The sequence below is a fragment of the Pollachius pollachius genome (genome assembly GCF_949987615.1).
Source record: "Pollachius pollachius genome assembly, chromosome: 5".
Classification (NCBI taxonomy): Eukaryota; Metazoa; Chordata; class Actinopteri; order Gadiformes; family Gadidae; genus Pollachius; species Pollachius pollachius.
In genome coordinates this window covers 19899437-19920961 of record NC_136938.1, presented here as the reverse complement: position 1 = coordinate 19920961, position 21525 = coordinate 19899437, and the positions used below count along the sequence as shown (strand labels likewise).

Sequence of the window (21525 nt, the reverse complement as noted above, 5' to 3'; positions counted from 1 at the left end):
ATTTCCAATACTAATAGCCACTAAATGTTCAAATCATCACATGTCGTTCCGCACATAGGGCCGTGGCCAGAGGCTAATTGTGTCACAGGCTCTCTCCTGTTTCCCAGCATGCCTCTGGTGTGGGATGACACAGAGTCGTCCCGCAAGGCTCGGCTGCCGGAGCACCCCGGGGAGCTGCTGCTGCTGTCCCCCCTCCTCCTCAAGCCCCCCCCTCTTATCTTTCTGCACGGGGTCTGGTTCCATCCCACGCAGCACAATGTATTTTTAACTCCCAACTCTTTACCCTGGCTCCCCCCATCCTCTCAGCCCCCCCCCCCCCCCCCCCCCCCCCTCCCCCCTTCGTCTTGTACCCACCCCCATCGCCTCACTTACCTCCCCAGTATTACCATTTCAGTAGTAGCGTGTGCCTAAGGAGGGCTGCAGCTTCCCAGCCCCACAGCGACCCCCTCCCCCCGTCGTCTTGTACCCACCCCCATCGCCTCACTTACCTCCCCAGTATTACCATTTCAGTAGTAGCGTGTACCGAAGGAGGGCTGCCTCCCGGCTCTTCCTGTGTCGCGTGACAGCCCTGCTCAATACTAGGACGGCCTTTCAGGCCCCCCCCCCCCCCCCAGCTATAGTTAGCCCTGCCACTCTTGATACCTGGGAATTCCTCAGCCCCCTATCTCGCTCTCCCTGTGTGCTTCTCATCTTGTCTGGCTCTTCAATTGTGTTTATCTGGATCTCTGTCTCTCACCCTTGTATTGTGTTGCAGGCAGGAGACAGATTATGCTGTCGTAAGTGTTTGCTTTCATTAGGCTGGTGGGCTGGGGGGAGGTGTGTGTGTGTGTGTGTGATAAAATGCAACATTTCATGTTTTTTCATTCATTTCTTTAAATGTTCGTTATTATGCTAATTCAACCCTGGTGTCGCTTTGGTCCTCGATGCCCCCAGAAAATATGAAAGCTAATCGAGAAGACTATAAACAGCTAGTGCATGTGCTGTCTTAGGATGGCATAAGTATTATTTGCCTGGCGGACATCCCGATTTATACATCCTAAAATTATGTCCTCTTCTACTGACAACTCCTTTCAAGAGGAACACTGTGCTTTGTTTAAGCCAGGCAATGATTCATGAATTCCAACATTACCAGGCCTCAGGAGCAGCACAAGGAATGCATGGTGGCCAGCTCTCTAAACTCAGGGCCCCAGCTCCATGGAGGAGGTGTATGAGGGACATTGTCGTTTCAATTAGGAGGGCGGTGGAGTTTTGACACTAAGGTGTTATCGATTAGGAGTCCTGCATGGTTGGTAGTCGAAGTAAACAACTTCTGTTTGCAATGTCATTATGAATGCCTCTTTGAACAGAAGCGCGTTCTGTTTTGCCTGCTCCCTGAGCCACAGCCTCCTATCTGCGGCTACAGGCCTGAGCTTGTTGCTAAGCTCTCTTTAAACCCGTAGGTTTACGTCAGTGGGTTTGTCAGAAGAGCTGCTGTGGCACGCCTTTCACCAAAAGCAAGGGTTTTTTGCACTAGGAATTTCCCTGTTCTTGTTTCGGTTCGCAATTGCATATCCTGTAATGTGCCATCGCAGCGGCATTTCAAAGCGGCTTTAAACGCGACACAAAAGCATGTGAATGTAAACATAAGTTAACCAGCGCCTCTCCTGTTGTAGCCCTGATGTAGTCTGAGGGACAGAATGGGACTAAACTGCGAGACATTTTGAGTGACGATGCACCTTGCCATACATGTCTAAATCAAATATGGTAGCGAGAGCAGTGACGGATGAATAAAGTGTCCCGCGTGCGCACACAGACCGTAACTAAGGAGCACACCCACGTTGTTTTATAAAGCTAGGTGATTTAGGTGTGCCTTTGGTGGGGCGCTCCATCATTGTGTCAAGCCCTAATAACAAACAGTAGAGGAGGTGTGACATGACCACCGTACAGGCCATCACAATCCAAGGGGATGGAGTCTCATGGGGCAGGGTACAATATAGTGATGGCATTGGCGTGTTCCATTAATCAGTCACATGCAGTTACCTGTATCACATGCAGGCGGTAAAATATTGACCAGCATCGCCCATAAACTCTTCTAAACATGTGGAAGTTTAGGTAGGTCTATTGGGATTGCACTATCCTTGTTTCAGAAACCTTTCCCCTGAAAATCTGAAGTGTAAAGTTTCCATTTTAGCTTTTGAAAATCTACTCATACAGATGGCGCTATGCAGGGGCTATCGGACCCAAACCCTTATACGGTTCGCGAAAAGGAACTTTGTTAGGGTCTTTGTTAGGATTTCAAGCAATACAATGCTCTGTGTTTGCCTAGATATGGACGTTTGTGTTTTTAACAGAGGGTGCGTGTGTGGCGAGAGGCTTCGACACACAGTCGTTTCCGCAATACGCAAACAACATTGCTACTATGCTACATTTGGCCACGCCTGACTCAATCTCCCTGGTCATCGGCCCTCTACCTGGCCGGTCTCCGTCCCCGCCTCGCCCCTAAGCAACACTTCATATCTAATGGAGCTGTTCACCTCGCACCTACGTGCAATTGACGTCAGCCGCACCTCCCATTGGCCCTCTGAGTCAGAAGCTGGCGTGTGAACACCCTCGCTTCTGAAGGACACCGGCGGGCCCCTCGTCAGCCAGGCACCCGACCGTGCAAGACGGGTGCCCTGACCGCCGGAACTTGGCCGTCGGATTTAAAAGGCGGTAGTGGGGGTGATGTTGGGGGGGGGGGGTGACCCTGAAGTTGCACACACGTCACACGCATCACGTCAGTGCACGGGATGGGTGTGACCTGGCATTTCTCTGCAACGTACTAACCTCAAGGTCTCTGCGCCATGGTACACAATCCCCAATCCCCACACGCAGACCACCCCTAGCCTAGAGCATCTCTGATGGCTTGTTGTCGATGCCTCTGAGTGATGTGAAGGTAAAGGGCCTTGCACTCTAACCTGGATGTCCTTGTAGCGTATTACCACGGTGCAGAAGGCTGCTGTCAGTTTCCATTAAGGCAGGGGCCCCGGTTCGGGTTGTGATGTTGTACGGCACACGCAGGCAATGACGGCTGTCGGGTGAAGGAAAAAAAATGAATTACTGGCAACCATAACTCCCTTGCTGGTTGCAGTGGGAGGAGGGGGGGGGGGGGGGTGGTGAATCCTCATAAACCACCAGATCAATAAGTACACATAGATTGCCTTTTACCTTATTTTTTCTTCCAACCCTTATCATGCTGACCCGGAGTTGTGCCCTTCTGTCTGTCCTAGATCCGCTACATCTCTCAGACACAAGGGTCCCCAGGAGAGCTTCTGCTGAACGCGGGCACCAAGACGGGCAGGTTCTTCTGCAGAGAGTCAGACTCGCCCTACGCACCATGGAGACTGAAGGTGGGGGACCCAAGATTCAGCGAGCGCATGATGCGCTCAGAGGACAATTTTTGTGTTGCTTCAGTGGTTTTAAGGACCGTGATAAGAATTGAAAAGCGATAAAAGTGGCCTCCTTTCGAATTATGACCTCCTTAAGCATTTAGGAGAAAAAGGGCTTATCAGAAATCCACGCGCCATTCAACTGACAAGCAGGGTAGGTCACTGCCTTTTGGGAGTTTTCGAATGAGTGCACATGTTTCAACGTTGCAAAAAGAACTGGCACATGAAAGGTATTTAAGGAGCGCACACTTGATAAATGCTCAAATGCCCAAACCTGTTTTTGTTTATCCAAAATGATTTGTGTTGCCTGTTAAATGTAAATGGCTTGGCATTAGAAGAACATAAATTACATGGGCATTGAGTCAAACTAAATGTTGCCATTTTTTGTATTTGTTTGTTTCCTATTTCTTTCTCCCTACAGTCGACGGATGAGCATGAGAAAGAGACAGGAATGAAGTCAAAGGAAGCCCGGAAGTACATTTTCAGCAGTTTGGATGACATAGTGCACGTACGTTGACACCACAGGAAGTCGAACTCTTACAGACAGGAAACTTCTAAAATTATCTAGAACTGGGGCAGGTCAGCTCAAAACCTCACACTCGATTTTCTGATCTTATGACTGTTCTGAAATTCCAGCTGCGCTATTCACACGAAATGAGTGTGTACATGTTCACTGTTCAGAATAGCCTAGTGCTTCATTCCTTTTTGACATTCTGCAAATCAAATCATTTCCCAGGGTTCAATTTAAAATGCACACTTTCTTATATCTAATGATATTAGTATCGCGTGTATTCTGCAATTTATATCACAGAATGTTATCTTGCCTACAAATAAACGGTGCAAACACAGGCTCCTCAACCACCATCTTTGCGGCAGGTGAACTTGGTAATGAATCTGGAGGGGAGCGACCTGTTAGCCGAGAAGGCTGACCGCCGGGAGTTTGTGAGCCTGTTGAAGAAGATGTTGTGGATCGACGCGGAGAAGAGGATAGCCCCCGCTGAGGCCCTCAACCACCCCTTTGTCACCATGCAACACCTGCCCGACTTCCCCCATAGCAACCAGTGAGTCCAGACCCTACCCCGCTTCCAAGCCCTGCATTACCTATACCGCCTCTCATCATTAACTGTTTATTAACCCACCTCCCTGCTGATCTCTCTCCCCCTGTCTCTCTGTCCCTCTCATTGTCTGTCTGTCACTCTTTTCTCTCTCTCCCTCTCTCACGCGACACTTTAGTGTCAAGTCATGTTTCCACATCATGGACGTGTGCCGGACACGGCCCGGACCGTACGACGCCATGAACAGAAACAAGGGTCAGTTTGTCCGACCCATGCCCTCCTCCAACGGCCCAGTCAACCACCCGTTCAGTAAAATGGCCGCTGTCCATACACAAGTAAGTGGCTCCGGTCGGAATACGTTATCTGCATGCCTGACCCCTCGAAGCCACACACCTTTAATCATTCCCGCAGTATCCAAATGATCCCTTGTGTGCCTCCTGCAAGACAGAAACGTTGATGTTCGTTCACCCCGTGGAAAAGGATTTGCTCTCTTGACGGCAGGGCCAGGAAATGTTATATGCAGTTTATCCGATTTCTTCCTCATTCAGGCAAAGGCAATTACCTTGCCTGTATGCTGGTAGACGTGCTGTCGTGGCAACCGGGCAACGTCACGGTGGTGAGGTCATGGTAACCATGCAAATCGATCTTGTTGCTGAGGGAAGGAATGGGTATCTGATGTCATCCTGAAGCAGCTACATCCTCAATGTTTTTTTTTTTTTTCCATTGTCATGTAATTTAATTGAATGACCTCATGAATGTACTGAGAGCAAGTGTAAGGAAGGGTTTCATATTTCAGAGGGAGTGTTGTACACACCAAATATACTTCTGTGTGTTACTTTAGTATATAGACTTGTCTTTTTGATGAGACTCATCACCAAATTCATAGTCACAAGGCTAAGATTTCCAGCTGGCCTGCTCTTAGAGGAAGTTTGAACTGTCTCTGTCAGTCTCCGGGCTCTGAATGAAGGCTTTGTTCTACTTCCTATCGTGAGAGTGCGGGAAGTATGATGGGGTGCGGAGCAGGCTCTAACCATATATATCTGGCTGCCCTTTATTCAGTAAATGTGATTATAACCACACACGAAAGCAGTGGGACCAGTTAACCATGATCCGCAGGGAAAGGCACTCTGCTTCTCTGTTCTTTGTGTGGCTCTGGGCTTTGTTAGGAACCATGGTTTTTTTACCCAAAAGGACGCCCTCTGCTGGCTATCTGAAGGTATACCCCCTCCACGCTTTTCTCTTCTGACTTGAACCATGGGTCTCTCTCTTGCAGGGGTTAGCCCCGTCAGCCCCCTCAGTGATGCATCCTGGGATACCGATGCAGTCAGGAAGTGTGCAGTTTGGCTGCAGCGATTCATTTCAGCAGGCACTCATTCTGTGCCCCCCGACCATCCAAGGTAAACATGCCCCGCTTTCCCATGTGTACTCTCACCCCTCGCCTGCTCCATGTTGGGTCATTACCAGATGTATTTTGTATGTTGTGAGGTCTCATGCCATGCCCCCTCCACCCCCCCCCCCCCCCACACCCGTGTCCCCAGGAATCCCCACCAATGGAGCCAAGCCGTCAGGCTACTCTGTTAGAATGGACACTGCTGTCCCTCTGGTCACTCAGGCACCCCCCATCCAACCCCTCCAGATCCGACCCGGAGTCTTGACCCAGGTAAGCAGCACGGTAGTTATTGACACAAGGACTACGACAGAAACATTTCATAGAATTTGCAGTTCTGCATGCATCACGCAGAGTGACATGCATTTTTCGGTCTCACTTCAGCCGAGATATGAGTCGAATATCAAGTCACAGTGTCTCTGTGCTTGCACTCTTCTTCTTCCTCCTCCTCCTCCTCCTCCTCCTCCTCCTCCTCCTCCACACCACAGCAGACCTGGTCTAACCGCGCTCAGCAGATCCTGGTCCCCGCCTGGAACCATATGACCTCGGTGGCCCCTCCACCAACCACACTGGCGTCTGACACTGTGGCGGGCCCACAGAGGCTGGCAGAGTGGGGGTGAGGCTTCGCCGTCGCCGTGGCAACAGCGTGACAGCGTGGCATCTGTTGCCCTTGCATATCGACCGTGTTCGATTCATTATTCAACACGTGTCCTAGACGCAGTTGAATCTTTTGTGTACCGTTGTTAAGGCCACGTCAATCGTCGATCTGCATCATGGTTATTAGCGGGGAAATTTGAGTCTCTGTAGTTTGCGTTGTTTTTTTGTTGGTGTTGCTAAGCACTCCACTGGGAATGGCTGAACCCGATACAGTGTGCTGAATATTAATGATGGATGAGTCATACTTGCCCTTCCGGCCTAACGCGTTCACACCATCCTATTGCTAATGGCTCTAATTCACCTGCTCAATTCACACCGTCTCCTCGTTGCAGGAAAGTGCGTTCCCATGGCAACCATTACAGCACCATGATTGCCCACCCTCAGACCCTCCTGTCCAACCAAATGACCCTCTCTGCCCAGCAGCCAATCAGCATAGGCATTGCCCATGTGGTATGGCCACAGCCTGCTGCCAACAAGAGGAACAAGCCCTGTGTCAACAGGTATGGTGAAAGGTTCTAGAACGCACACACGCATGCATTCATACGCGTGCGCACGCACTCAGACACACACACACTCACGCTCACGCTCACTCTAACACACATGACTCACAAACCCCAATGCCCCCTGCTCTGTGTTATCCTACAGGGGTACGAACTTCTCCCACCACATTGACATCCAAAACTCAGCATGCCAGTCCCCAAAGATGGCCGACACAGCCAAGAATGTAGACGAGGCCAGATGCCCCGAGGAGGTGCGGACTGCCGCCGCCGCGCCGGAAGCGGGCCGCGAAGAGGAGGTGGAGGAGGGCTGCTGCAGGCAGGAGCCGGCGTGTGAGGAGCCGTCGTCCCAGGGGCAGCGTCAGGCCATGGGGGTCTCCGACCTGGCCAGCCCCGCCAGCGTCATCACCATCAGCAGTGACGAAGAGGAGGGCGCACAACCGCACGCGCACGGAGAGTGAGTTCCCTCCCGGCTCCTCCTCACACACACACGGACACGCACACGCACACGAACAGACGACGCACAGATGACCCGAACACACACACACGCAATTAAAGGTGGCTCGTTTAGACCGTGGACCTCCAGTGGCTGATGGGGGCGGGGGGGTTGTGTCTGTGTCTGTCCTTCGTGCGTGTGGCTCAGGTGTAAAGGCGGGGCGGCGTGCGAGGCGTGCGAGAGCACCGTGAGCATGGAGCGGGTGTGTTCCCTCAGCAGTCCAGACAGCACGCTCAGCACCACCTCCTCCTCCTCATCGGCCCAGTCCAGTGCCTCGCCACGCAAACACTCCAACAGGTGCTCCTTCGTACGCCCCCCCGGTCCCCGTCCTCGTGGCGATGCCCCTCCCACCTTTGTCCACCGCACGCATGCAGGCACACTAGGGCTAGGGCGGCGGCGAACGTTCAACGTCAGCGATGACTTCAATAAGGAAAAAGCAAAAAAAGAAATGGTTCAAAAATGAAAATGGTTTAATTAAATTTGTTATGATGAAAGTGTTCATCACAACTTCAACATCTCTGCGCAATTGCTGCGATAAAGTCAGCCACTTTTGTCTCCTGTCAACACCTACACCTTTAAAAAATTAAATAAAAGCATTACGGTGGCAGCCGAGTGGGCTACCAAAGAGGTTGTCTGTGTAGGTATTCTCAAATCAAAAGCTTAAAAGATTGGGCATATTTGAATGAGCAGACAAACTGCTGTTCGCTGTGCATTTTGCATCAAAGTCCATTACATTTCACAGCAGCACTGCCAAACAAATAGCCTGGCATCGTCAGACGAATTGCACACTGCAATTAGTCTGGAACCTCTCATTTTAGATACCCAATGGCGTCACCGACGGCCACAGACCAAAATGCCTCTGGACGCAATTAGATAAGCCTACGCTAAGCTAATCATAGCAAAGAAACGGGTGATGCTGCGACAATAACATTGCATCTTTCATCTCAACAATAGCTTTAAATGCCTGTCGTCTGTTCTTCTTTGAATGACAATATACCGTCCAATTCGTTTACTACTGTCCCTTTACCGGAACCATCAAACCGTTCTACATCAGCGGCAACCATCTCTGTTGTTGAATTGCCTCTAGGGTGCACCTGCACCGTTGTCATATTTATCCCGCCTCACGTTAGCTAAACGGTTGTGATTGGTCGGCCTATTTTGTATTTTAAAAACTTCGTGTGGGACCAGACTAGACTTCTCTGTATATCAAAAGAAACATGAGCCTGGGAGATTTGTCTAGTTCCCAGGCTACAAAACAACACCTGAAATCATGCTATCGCTTTCGGGAATGTGGAATGGGAAAAAAATCAACAAGTAGTATAATAAGTAGTAAGTAGCAGCCATTATCTATACTATTTTTAGACCAAAAACTATCCACACTCGTAATGTTCACTATCCATGTCAGGGGATCGCAGGCATTGGAGATGAACATGGGTGGTGGTGACACCATGGTGTTTCTCTTGCCTCAGGCACTGTTTGAATATTCAAGATGATAATGGTGTTTTACTTGCAGTGTGCCTGTCATGGTTATTGCCTTGCAGTAGGTCTGATCACGGTGTCTTGCAGTGTGTCTGATTACGGTGTCGTGGTGTTTCTCTTGCAGTGTCTTTGATCATGGTGTCTTGCAGTGTGTCTGATCATGGTGTCCTGATGTCATGGCTTTTCTCTTGCAGTGTGTCTGATCACGGTGTGGTGGTGTTTCTCTTGCAGTGTGTCTGATCACGGTGTGGTGGTGTTTCTTTTGCAGTGTGTCTGATCACGGTGTGGTGGTGTTTCTCTTGCAGTGTGTCTGATCACGGTGTCGTGGTGTTTCTCTTGCAGTGTGTCTGATCACGGTGTGGTGGTGTTTCTCTTGCAGTGTGTCTGATCACGGTGTCGTGGTGTTTCTCTTGCAGTGTGTCTGATCACGGTGTGGTGGTGTTTCTCTTGCAGTGTGTCTGATCACGGTGTGGTGGTGTTTCTCTTGCAGTGTGTCTGATCATGGTGTCGAGGTGTTTCTCTTGCAGTGTGTCTGATCATGGTGTCGTTGTGTTTCTCTTGCAGTGTGTCTGATCATGGTGTTGTGGTGTTTCTCTTGCAGTGTGTCTGATCATGGTGTCGTGGTGTTTCTCTTGCAGTGTGTCTGATCATGGTGTCGTGGTGTTTCTCTTGCAGTGTGTCTGATCATGGTGTCGTGGTGTTTCTCTTGCAGTGTGTCTGATCATGGTGTGGTGGTGTTTTTCTTGCAGTGTGTCTGATCACGGTGTGGTGGTGTTTCTCTTGCAGTGTGTCTGATCATGGTGTCGAGGTGTTTCTCTTGCAGTGTGTCTGATCACGGTGTGGTGGTGTTTCTCTTGCAGTGTGTCTGATCACGGTGTGGTGGTGTTTCTCTTGCAGTGTGTCTGATCACGGTGTGGTGGTGTTTCTCTTGCAGTGTGTCTGATCACGGTGTGGTGGTGTTTCTCTTGCAGTGTGTCTGATCATGGTGTTGTGGTGTTTCTTTTGGAGTGTGTCTGATCATGGTGTTGTGGTGTTTCTCTTGCAGTTTGTCTGATCACGGTGTCGTGGTGTTTCTCTTGCAGTGTGTCTGATCACGGTGTGGTGGTGTTTCTCTTGCAGTGTGTCTGATCACGGTGTCAAGGTGTTTCTCTTGCAGTGTGTCTGATCATGGTGTTGTGGTGTTTCTCTTGCAGTATGTCAGATGACGAACCGGAGAGCGGCTGTGACACGGTGGACGGATCGCCGGCCTCTGACTGCTCCGCCCACAGCAGCAGCCCGTTCCAAGAGAGGCCCCCGTACATCGCCGGCGGCAACCAGAACTGCCAGCCCCGCGTCGCGTGTGTCGCCCCGGAGACGGAGCCGGGGAAGCCCACCGTGCGCACCATGGTGGTGCCCCCGATGGTGCTGTACAACAACAACAACAACCCTGGCATGGCCGACCCCAGCCACACAGGTGCACACTGGTTTCATACTGGCCGCACTGGGGCGCACTTGGCACACTAGGTTCATACTGGGCACACTGGGTACACACTTGGCACGCTGGGCAAACTAGGTTCATACTGGTTAAACTGGGAGCACATTAGGTACACACTAGGTCCATACTGGGAGCCCACTGGGTACACACTCGGCCCACTAGGTTCATACTGGGCACACTGGGAGCACACTGGGTATACATTTGGCAGACTCTGCAAACTAGGTTCATACTGGTGCACACTGGTACATACTAGGCTCCCTTGGTATACACTGGGTACACAAGGCACACCAACAAAAATACATATGTACGTATACTGTATACAAACTCAGCAATTAAAATGTGACTGCAGGAAGTATCGTGCACTACCTGCAAAAAAGATGGATCAGCTACCCATATATTTGATCCAGTCCGGCATAGGGTGTGATGTAATGCTTGGGGAAGGGGGGGGGGGGGGGTTGCAGTGCTCGTCAACATCTTAAGTGCACTGAGGAAGTCATGTGATCCCGCCAGAGACACACGGTCACCAGCCCTGCCGTCTGCTCCACAGGTCTCATAGTCTGGGATTACGTGACCCTAGTAAGGTTCCCTGGTCCCCACAGGTGACTATGAGCAACCTGCCCTCACCTATCCACTTGAATGACGTTTGGAGTGGATCTTTTTGTTTGCTATCGACTGCCCCACCGTTCCTCCTCACGCCTCTGGATCTGTGTGGATGTGAATCTTTTTAACGCTACATAGGGCATGCATAAAAACCCTGTTACTAGTGTTTAGCCACAAACACACCACGTTGCACAGGTGGAGAGGTGGAGATAAATTCAAATGCGCTTAATGTACTTCACTCTTAGCCATTTTTAATCAGGGTTTATGCATGCGATATGCTTTATACCTTTAACAGCTGCGGCCAGCCGGAACTCTGGGCTTTTTGTTTTCGCAGAGGTTCCTTTTGATTCTTTGAAGTTGATAGCTGAAAAATTATCACGGAAAATCTCACTATGCAGTTAGCTGTAAACGATGACAGAGAATCCCACTATTCGGTTTCACCTTTCATATCCACAGCCCATCCGCTTTATCTGACCAGCTTTTAAGCCATCTCAACGAATGAAAGGCCACTGCTGTTCTATTCTGGTTCTGATGTTGGTATTTATAGCCAATGGTCTCACCCCACTATGAACCCTGTGAACATGGCCTCGCCTCCGGCTCACCCCCCAATGCCCCAACATGTCTATTTATAAACCAGTAGATCATGTTCACAGGACAGATGCCAGTGTGTTTAGCACGCCGTATTTGATCAGACACAGTTTAGCGCAGAGATATACATGCTGAAGACAGAAGGATTTCAATCAGTCTTAATATAAAGAGAAAATCAATATATATATATCTGAAACATATAAGGCTAATCTGCAATTGGGATACAGTCGAAGGCCCCAGCTGTTCATTGTCTTCTCCCTCTGCTCTAAATAAGAGATGCACCTGCTCCAACCTATCCCGTGCATCAAGGATCACACTGCCTGTCTGTTCTCTTTCCTTCAACGTTACTTTGGTAGTCTTGGACCCATCGTGTCAGTCCAGAGGGCGGGGCTTTACTGGCCGACACCCCCACCACTCCGTGCCCCACCTCAACAGGCCCCAAAAGATGCCTCCCGCATTCCAGCCCCAGCAACAGCCAGCCATGGGCTTTGGGCAGGTCAGTGTACACGCACACACACACACACATGCATACGCACCAGCGCAACAGCTGGTGGCAACACACATACCAACCGAGGACTCTCCACGGTGCACAGGTTTCGCCGTGAATGTGGTTTGCAAAGCAGCAGGGTTTGGTGGAGCATGGAGAGTTGTATAAGGTTTCCATAGAGATGAGGCTGTGAGCAACAGCCCCATCCTTGTTCTAAATGTACACAGGGTAGGAGTGTGAGAGCATGGAGGCCACGTCTACTCCTTCGTAACGCCCAGGAGTGTGGATCTTTCGGAATCCCACGATCCAATCTCTTGATTCTTCGGTTGACCGTCCGCTGGTGATGCTGATTCAGTACATAGGGCTGCTACTTCAGTAGCGTCCCGATTCAAGCAATCTGCTCTGCGCTGAGATAGGCGCTTTGGCTGATTATGGCATAAAAGCAGGGTAAAGAGTTTGTAGTATAACATTTTTAGTATTTGAAAGAATTTCTATTGACTGACCAATAATGTTTACACGCAAAGGCAACGGCAATCTAGAAAACGAGCTGTGAGCGGATTCAGAAGCAGCGAAGTTAATTCCATGAGTTGGTTTATCTCTTGCAGCCCTAATATGAACGAGGCCCCCTCTTGGCCCCTGGCCCCACGTCAGCCGCGGCCTGACCCCTCTCCTCCCTGTTCCCCAGGTGCAGCATTACGGACCCTGCCACCAGGAATGGAACGGAAACTATTCCCGCCGCCGGCCACAGGCCTACATCCCCCCTACCATGCATGGCCACGCCTTCACCCTATCCCACAGCAGCCCCAACCACAACACCGGCCCCCACGGCCACCCCCACATGGGGGGCCACCCCCAGCCCACCCTGCTCTCCTACCCGCCGTCTGGCCCGTCGCTGGTCACGGCCGCGCCCGTGGCCCACCTCCTGGCCTCTCCCGGGGGCGGGCCCCGCCCGGTGCTGCAGCCCACCTACAGCATCACGCACCCGGGGGGCCTGGTGCACCAGGTCACCGTGGGCATCAACCCCCGCCTGCTGCCCTCGCCCACCCTGCACCACCCCGGCCCCTTCAAGCCCCTCTTCCCGCCGCACTCTTACATCGCCTCGCCCGCCTACGCCGGTTTCCCCCTCAGCCCCACCAAAATCAACCAGTACCCCTACATCTGAGGGTCCGCCGGCCTCCCCCCCGCGTCACCTCCCCCCCGCATCACCTCCGCCCGGGGGCCGGGTGGGCGGGGTCGGTGCTCTCCAGGAACACACACAACGCGGCGCTGGTGCCCAGGGCTGTGTTGGCACAACCACAGAGACAGCAAGTTATTTTTTGAATCATGTGTACTTGGGTGTATTTGAACTTTGAAGCTTTAAAAGAGAGGGTTCTGGTCATTTGGGGGGGGTAGGTTTGCGAGGTGCGGGGGAATAGAATAAGAAAGTAAAAGGAATTGGTGTATGAGTGACTGACTGACTGAATGAATGACTGAACAAATACGTAGGTAAGAAACTCACACTCAATGTGTTTTGCACATTTGATATACCTTTGCATTGGATCTTCTATGAATACTCCTCAAAACAGGTAAATAATTGGGGTGGTGTTGAATAGTAAAACTTTGCACCCCTTGATCCCAGCTATTTTTATATATTGCCTTCTTACATGTGCAAGACACATTCATCTTTGTAAAGCCATCCCAGTCTCCAGCTCTCGGTTGACAGATGCACATGTCGTCCACAGTGCGTGTGTGTGTGTGTGTGTGTGTGTGTGTGTGTGTGTGTGTGTGTGTGTGTGTTGTAATGCGTTTCAAGTATTTGTACTTTTCGGTGTCTTTTGGTGTTTGCAATGTCGAGTCAAGTAACTGATTTTAGATGAGTTTGTCCCCCACACTGCATGTGGTCTTGCATGAGCAGAAAAATGTAAAAGGAAAGATATGTAGACGTCGCTCTTAATGTTTGTGTCACAAGACCCGCTGCATCGTATAAATGTCCCTCCCCGCCATAGTGCCTTACATATTTGAGGTTGTTAATGTTACTACTTATATATGACTATATACATGGATATTAATGTACTGGACTGCAGCACTTGAAATTCCAATCAGTCGATGCATCCTATGTGTGAGTATATATATATGCACATGTGTGTATATGTCCATGCATAGCATGCATGGATGTGATGTATCGCGGAAAGCCGTGCTTTATTATAATTTGGGGTTCAATGTGTACTTCAGTGTGTCGTGAGTTAACTTTCTGTTCTCTATAGAACAGCATGCTTTGCTGTTGCGAATGCCTGCCGTTATGATTTCAAGGTTTGTTTTTTCGTTTTCTCTCCCCGAATGAATTGGTGTATAATGTGCAAGTATTGAGTTATGGCATAATATTTGATAATCACTTTCTATTTAGTGAAACTCTTACTACTACTACTACTACTACTACTACTAACAGTATTTGTACTGTTTGAAACTGCAATACAATCTTATTAATCATAGGTCTTTTGTTTTGTCTCTGTAATTTGATTTGTTTTATTTTTTCACTTAGTTTTCTAGATGTGTGTGGGCATGGCTTTGGTTAGGTGAGGGCGAAAATGCTAAATTAATTCAGTATGAAATGTTGTACGCCCGTGCAAACCATGCAGTATTTGATATAAACACATATATATAGATATAGATATATATATGGACATATATTATAGCGCTAGGTTACTTAGTGCAGACGCTTAATAAGGTGTGAGTTAATTGTGTGCAATTCTCATTTATGCATGTGTGACAAAGTTAAATTTGACCCTTTTACATTGTACCATTTGTGTTTTGAGGCTTTTTGGTGTGTTGACTGCGTATTTTATACATTCCGTCAGGGAGAATATATATATATATATTATATATTACATTATATAATATGTATAATATATATTAAAATAATGTGTGCGTTTTCGGTTTATTTTACTAGTAAATTTTCATATTTTCTGTTATGAAATTGCTTATGCCGCACCAAAGACTGTAATTGGTTTTATTTCTGAGCAAGGTAGCTATTCTGTTTGCATAGACCTCGAATATACTGTAGTCGTAGAAAATGGGGTTGTATATGACACACACAAAAAAAAGGTATTTAAAAATGGCTGAGGTTTTGCCTCGCTTTTGGGCAATTAATAAGTCGTCTCATTTTGCGTTTTGTGTTTTTTCTTTCTTGAATGTATCATAGATAAGCTGCTACATGATGATCGCCACTTCAATAGCTGTGAAATTAGGTGATATCTGAGTGTAAATCTAGCGTTCCTGTTTTCATATAGGTCCCTAATTATCTGAACTAGAAGTGGTTTTAATTTGAGTGTTTGTTTTGTTTTTGCTTTCCTGTTTGGAGTGTCATTGTAGTAACTACTGTACTGCTGATGGTAGACATGCGTTGCATTTGTTGTTTTGGGGGTTTATGGGGCCTTGGGGTTGGGGGGGTGGGCTGTTTTCTTTTGCATCAGTATTTTATCCCTATTAACCTTTTCAGGCTCATCACTGCATAAGAATGATGTATTGATGTAACTTAATTTTTTGTACGTTTTCATATTGCTGTTTTGTAGACATTTAAAGCTGTAGCTTGCAGGATTGTTTTAACTCTCACCTGGGTATTTATAGTTAGTGTAGGAGGGGAAGTGCTGTCGGGTGATTGGGGTGTGTGTGCCGGTGTTAAAAAGATGACAAACACGCCACCTGGTATAGAGGATTAGACTATGCATCCAAAAATCACATTTACCCAAGATATTTGTTCCAAAAATTTCTTTCTTTGATTTGATTTTTTTGCGCAAAATCTGAACCAATATTTATTGCTTCCCTTTTGTCTGGTCAATGTTATATCTGAAGACGGTATCCGTTCCACGTTTTTGTAATTGCCCTCTGTTCGAATCGCTCTCCCCTTTACAAGTGTCATGTCAAAATGGGTGTCGTCCATCCTGAAACTGTGGCTGCCGTTCTTTGTTACATATTAATTTGAAGACAGTGTGAGCAGCACTGCGCTGGTGCCTTGAGATCCAGGAAGAGAGAGATCTTAGATCCATTTGAATTGCCACGGCCACAACAGTTTCAAATCCATTCTGTTACGGAGAGTCACGTTAAGTCCTGTAAACGCGTCCTCAAACGAGGGTTAGTTAATAAACACGTTAATGACTTCCCAAGAAGCTACGGTGGTATAATTTCTCCTGATATCGACAAAGAAGGAACTGCGCCCGCTGGTTTCAACAAAACCTTTCTTGACGACACACAACTGCACACTCACGCACTCACTTTAGATGTGGACACTTTGATAGTCACACTGTTAAAAAATATTTAAATAGGCAAACGCAATACTTAACATTGTCTGGTCATTGCACCACCAAGTGTTCTTAGATAGTTCCATGCATTTCATTCACTTGCATGTCCACCCAAGTTTCTACACTCGACTGCTGAGAAGTCTGGCAGAATATATTTCTGGCCTGGCTTAAGTAGGACTTTGGCCTGGATTTGTTTTACTTGGGTCATCCCAATCTCTTCAAATCGACCAGTCTTACATTTTACTACCATGGCACATACACCAAATGGTTCCACAATTACAACGGGTCAGCAGCTAAAATCAGTCCCATGCAAATATCACAAACGTTGTAACCAATTGAAAACTGGTCTGTATCAGAGATGGCATGGTTAAATTCTGACCCCCAGTGGACTTGGTGGATGTTGAACATGCATTATGGAAGGATATGGCTCTCTCAACAAGGGTATAGTGACGTCAATCCAGAAGCAGTCGTAGGTGATTGAAACGCTTCATCACTGACGCGTGTTTAGGTAGCTTTTTTGCCTATATGCTTTCATTATGTCATACATTTTTTCATTTGGAAAGTAAGCATATAACAGGGCATGAACTTTGCAGTGCTTGACGTCGTTTTCCACAAATAAGCATGTGTAATGTAAAAATGTATGATTCCTGCAAAGGTGTTCACCAGCAATTTGCCTGCACAAACTCTCCCACACCTACAGAGGTCAAAAAGATGGATGCAAGACGAGAGAAATCTTAAAACTGTTCATTTGTTTCCGACAATATCAACAGCTGGTAAAACACAGTGGTTTTTCAAAACGACACAAAAGTAATGACTTTTACTATACATCCTCTGCTGTGGTATTATACTTTCGAGACAATTCAGGGTTTGTATTCGTCCAACATTCTACTGTGTTTTACTATTCTGAAATGTTCCTGGTCATTGTATCCATTTCAAAGTTAATTCACACTGCAAGTTATGGAATTTATCTGTTTGGCTTGCTCATCCATTAGGCTCGATTGTGAAATCTGAACTGTTACTCTTTAAATTCTTGTCGATTTCTGTGGCTTGTTTTCCTTTTTAAATTCATTGAGCTTTTTTTCATTTTGTGCTACAATAGTTTGCCATGTAGCAATTGCACTGTGCAATATTTACATTATGAGGACTGGGAAAACTAACTCTGGATGTGATGTCTATTTACCGTTTGCGATAGTGTTTCCTCTAGTTCTCAGTGATTTAGGTGTGACCAAGCCTTCTCTACTTTGTCACATTAAGCGGGTTTTCCAGGTTACTCTTGGTGAGTGTCAAAATAAGACTTTATGGTGTATTATTGTTAAGATTCACTTTGAATTAAAAAAAATCTATTGCTGCAGTCACTTTTTCAATTTGTCTTTTTAAAGTTGTAATTATTGGTAAGTTACTACAAAGACCCTTTTGAAGCACATTTTCAGTAAACATCTTTAAATGTGGAGTACATTTTCCCTATATAGGCCTATTGCATAAACAATCAGATCTCGTGAAATTGGTAACGATAGCACATGTCACTGCCGCACATATTCGACACATATTTCGAGCTTTGAGCGACATCTTGTGGCGCGCCATTCAGTGACATTCTGCGGGGCGCAGTCATTTACAGTCGATGTTAACTTTAAGCCACCAGAGGTCGCCAGGGTCCACAAAGCTTCGTTCCACGGGTTTTTTCATGAATAATGAACAGAACACTTGAACAAGACTGACAGTTCAATAGCTTGCGAAGAGCGTTTAAAGTGTTTGCACGCTAGCCCGCGCTTCAGAGTATGGGGTGACTGACCGGACTGCTTGAATATTGTAATCTAGCTAGTGACTGACTTTTTTTTTTTCTACAGAACCGAAAAGCAAAAGCTTGCTAAACTCATCTACTCAGCTGTAGTGCATGCAGCCCTGCGCCACGTAGAGATGGGTGGACCGAACTCACTAGAGCGATAGGGCACATTTCTTAATTTCCAACCATGTCGCTCTGCGAGTAGCCTTGGACAGCCATGACACGCCACCGCTCTGCTTCCCGCCTATGCCAGGACTGATCGGATGTATTCTCCACGATCAAAACTTGCACAACTTATCCAATGGATACACGGATGGCTCTCGGTTTGAGGAGTGCGTGCACATGCACAGGTCATCCCAGCAGATTAGACCGTGCGGATGGGCGCTCACTGCTAAGGACAGATGGTGCTGCTGCTGCTGCTGATGATGCTGAGGTGTGTTGTCTGAAGACCAAGTGGCAACCGGGAGCAGTGGGCATGTTTGCAAATTGTATGCTGTTTATGGGAATATTTTTTCTTCTAGTACAATGCGTCTTGGCAAATGAGGGTAAGCATAACAGATACATACCTTTCTAACCATCATGCCCTAATGGGCTGCAACGATGCACTGAAGTCATGCGTATCTTAATTTGCCATCCCTCTATGTGTTGCCGTTACAATTTGTCCATGCCAACCAACCTTATAGGCTATGTTCTTAGGCTATGTTTCACCTATAGGCTATGTTTCACCTATGCACCATATGCCTTACCGTTGGTGTGTCACATGCTTCCTATGCGATGCGACGGGGAACGCTTGCCCGAGGTTGCTCGGTTCTCAAGACAAAGTTAACTATCTATGGTCCGCTACATGCACAGCGTGTTGTGTCATTCTGCGTTAGATTTTCGTTTATATAGAATGGGTCTCTTGAATGCAACACGCCACATTGTTATGTCAAACCGGATTGCAGGAATAGGGCTAACCCTATGCAAGTGCTCATCTCTAGTGCTGACCGCATCTCGTAAAGCGATGAACATGGGTCGTGTGGGGATTAGGAGGGGGAGACTGCGCAGGTCCTCTTTGTCCGTGTGCATGATGTGATATAACGAACTCAAAGCCCCTGCTTTTTCTACCTGAACCAATGGGGGGGGGGGGATATGTTCATTTGTGTGTTCGTTGTCTCTTCTTCCTTTTTTATTATTTTTTATGGTTTACCCACTGCACAGCATTGTTTGCATCTGTCACTGCTGTTGGCTTTACAACACACACTCATATGGGTATTTACGCAATCTAAGCATTGGACTGGGTTATTCTCTTGAGCCAACCTAGCCTTTAGCCTATGTTGTTATTTTGTGTGTGTGTGTGTGTGTGTGTGTGTGTGTGTGTGTGTGTGTGTGTGTGTGTGTGTGTGTGTGTGTGTGTCTGACCACATGACAGCTGCACCCCCTCCAGCAGTGATGACTAACTGGCCATGTACTACTGTACTTTGTCCCCTTTCCATTTGGGCAGGTACCCTACTTGAGAGCCGATGAAGACAGTTGGTCAGGTCCAAATCTCTGAAGAAACAATACTATTTTAAAGACATATCAAAGCATTGTCGGCTATTGCATATAAGCAAACATCTAGCTATATAGTTCTGAACAACGAGGCTATAAACTACACCATTGCAATACCACCACAACCACAATAGCCCATGAGTAAGCCTGGAAAGCAAATAAAAACATGTCCTTATCTTCCATATGTTTCATGCCGTGTAACTAATATGTACATTGTATGGATGACTTCTTAATAGTATGCAATGGGGGTCCCTGCTGAATCTGTTCCTTTGTATTCATATTGCCTGCTCCATAGTAAGAATTTCCATTCTTAAATGTGAGATCTACTGTACACTACGGCTGCACTCGAGCAGTGTGCTGTCATTGGGTTAAGGCAGCGTTAATGGATTAATCGACGTACATATGCTTTAATTGGTTACGGTTTACTAAATGGATCCACGATGAGGATCAGTGTCCTCAATTCTGCCTTTAGAGATAGCAGAGATTCACAACCAGTAACATTGATGAGGGGAGCGCTTTTTCCTCTGCACCCTTGTCAGAACGTAGGTGTGATGGACCAGGTTTACCTTTCAATGACACATTATCAATGCTGTGCTTTTTGCCTTTCTGGATTCACCACACAGCCTCAGGAATGGGGTAGAGTAGAGCTGCAATCGTGGCATACAACACAACAGTACATGTCTCCATTTGCAAGCCTCCCACAAATGTAATGAAGATCGTTTCACATCAGCTGTTAATTTCCCCTCATACTGCAACCTTTTCCATGTGCCCATGGGTGCTGACTACAGGGCTTTGATCAAGGTTGGCTCACACACACCCATGGTCTTTGAAATGATATCCCCTCAGCCGTTTTATTAGGTTTTTGATTATTATCGAGGAATGAATATAGAAGGCATTAACATCCTGTTCTTGAGAGGATTCTACGCCTGTAGCAGAATGCCCCATGTTAGCAATTAGGCTAACATTGTAAGAAACAGCACCACTTTATAATTGTTGTATTTATCTTTGTTGATGTTTGTTTGTTCTGCTGCGCCACTTCGATTGTCGACGGAGGGATCCCACAGCTTATTGGTGTCAAAACACAAGAATGTCACTAAACAGGCGTGTTCGATCATGGTTTAATACTCCTGCCGCTTCTACCTGGGCACTAGAGCTAGAGTTAGTCTCTGGGCATGAGAGAGAGAGAGAGAGAGAGAGAGAGAGGGTTAAAAGCAAAGGAGAGATCCCCCCCTAAAGGGATATAAAAAATACAATCTGATCTTATCAGTTGCTTAGGGATTTGCAGTTATTGTGTTCTGCCCGACCATATAACCACATTCATGAATTATATAGAAAGCAAATCACTGGCTTTGGAACACTTTAGAGCACTTATGTCCTGGGGTCGATCTTGTTAGATCTTAAACACACACTTGAAGTAATCACTTTACGCAAGAATCAACAGCTTACACCCATTAATTATGCTGCGGACTAAGATGATGGCTGTGTTTGTGGCTGGGTCCCTGTGTGTGTATTCGTGAGTATGCATTCTTTTTTAGGAAATATTTATGTATGTGCATCTGAGTACCTAATAGCTTTGATCATCTTGACTGGTCGGCCCCTTCCACTCAACCTGATTACATTACAATGTGATTAATCCAATTTCAAAATGTAATGATTGCACTACAACTTGCATCAAAAGTGTTTGTCACGATGAAAATACCAACACACGATGAAGGCCTGTGAAATTTAGACAGAAATTATTATGTTATGTTGTGAAAAACACAGATCCTTTATCCGTGTTTTTCACTAATGCTCCGTTACTATGCAGAGTGGGA

General features: G+C 47.2%; 2 protein-coding genes across 4 annotated transcripts in view; both read left to right on the top strand.

Moving 5' to 3' along the window:
* hipk3b (homeodomain interacting protein kinase 3b) overlaps window positions 1-17745 on the top strand; it is a 35660-nt gene extending 17915 nt beyond the window's left edge. The window contains exons 5-17 of one of the 3 annotated variants that reach the window (XM_079737277.1): window positions 3249-3368; window positions 3829-3915; window positions 4284-4468; window positions 4641-4797; window positions 5736-5859; window positions 6001-6122; window positions 6341-6465; window positions 6839-7006; window positions 7152-7460; window positions 7647-7796; window positions 10172-10431; window positions 11997-12136; window positions 12813-17745. In XM_079737277.1, coding sequence (XP_079593403.1) covers window positions 3249-3368; window positions 3829-3915; window positions 4284-4468; window positions 4641-4797; window positions 5736-5859; window positions 6001-6122; window positions 6341-6465; window positions 6839-7006; window positions 7152-7460; window positions 7647-7796; window positions 10172-10431; window positions 11997-12136; window positions 12813-13289 — 2424 coding nt within the window. In that variant the 3' untranslated portion in view covers window positions 13290-17745. Of the gene's footprint in view, window positions 1-3248; window positions 3369-3828; window positions 3916-4283; window positions 4469-4640; window positions 4798-5735; window positions 5860-6000; window positions 6123-6337; window positions 6466-6838; window positions 7007-7151; window positions 7461-7646; window positions 7797-10171; window positions 10432-11996; window positions 12137-12812 lie in introns of all 3 variants that reach the window. The other 2 variants (XM_079737276.1, XM_079737278.1) reach the window with 2 other exon arrangements.
* A 737-nt stretch (window positions 17746-18482) lies between these two features.
* The window catches only part of LOC307075830 (UPF0606 protein KIAA1549L-like), a gene marked incomplete at both ends in the record, with an annotated part of 59593 nt that continues 56550 nt past the window's right edge, over window positions 18483-21525 (top strand). The window contains 1 exon segment of the mRNA XM_079736540.1: window positions 18483-18726. Coding sequence (XP_079592666.1) covers window positions 18483-18726 — 244 coding nt within the window.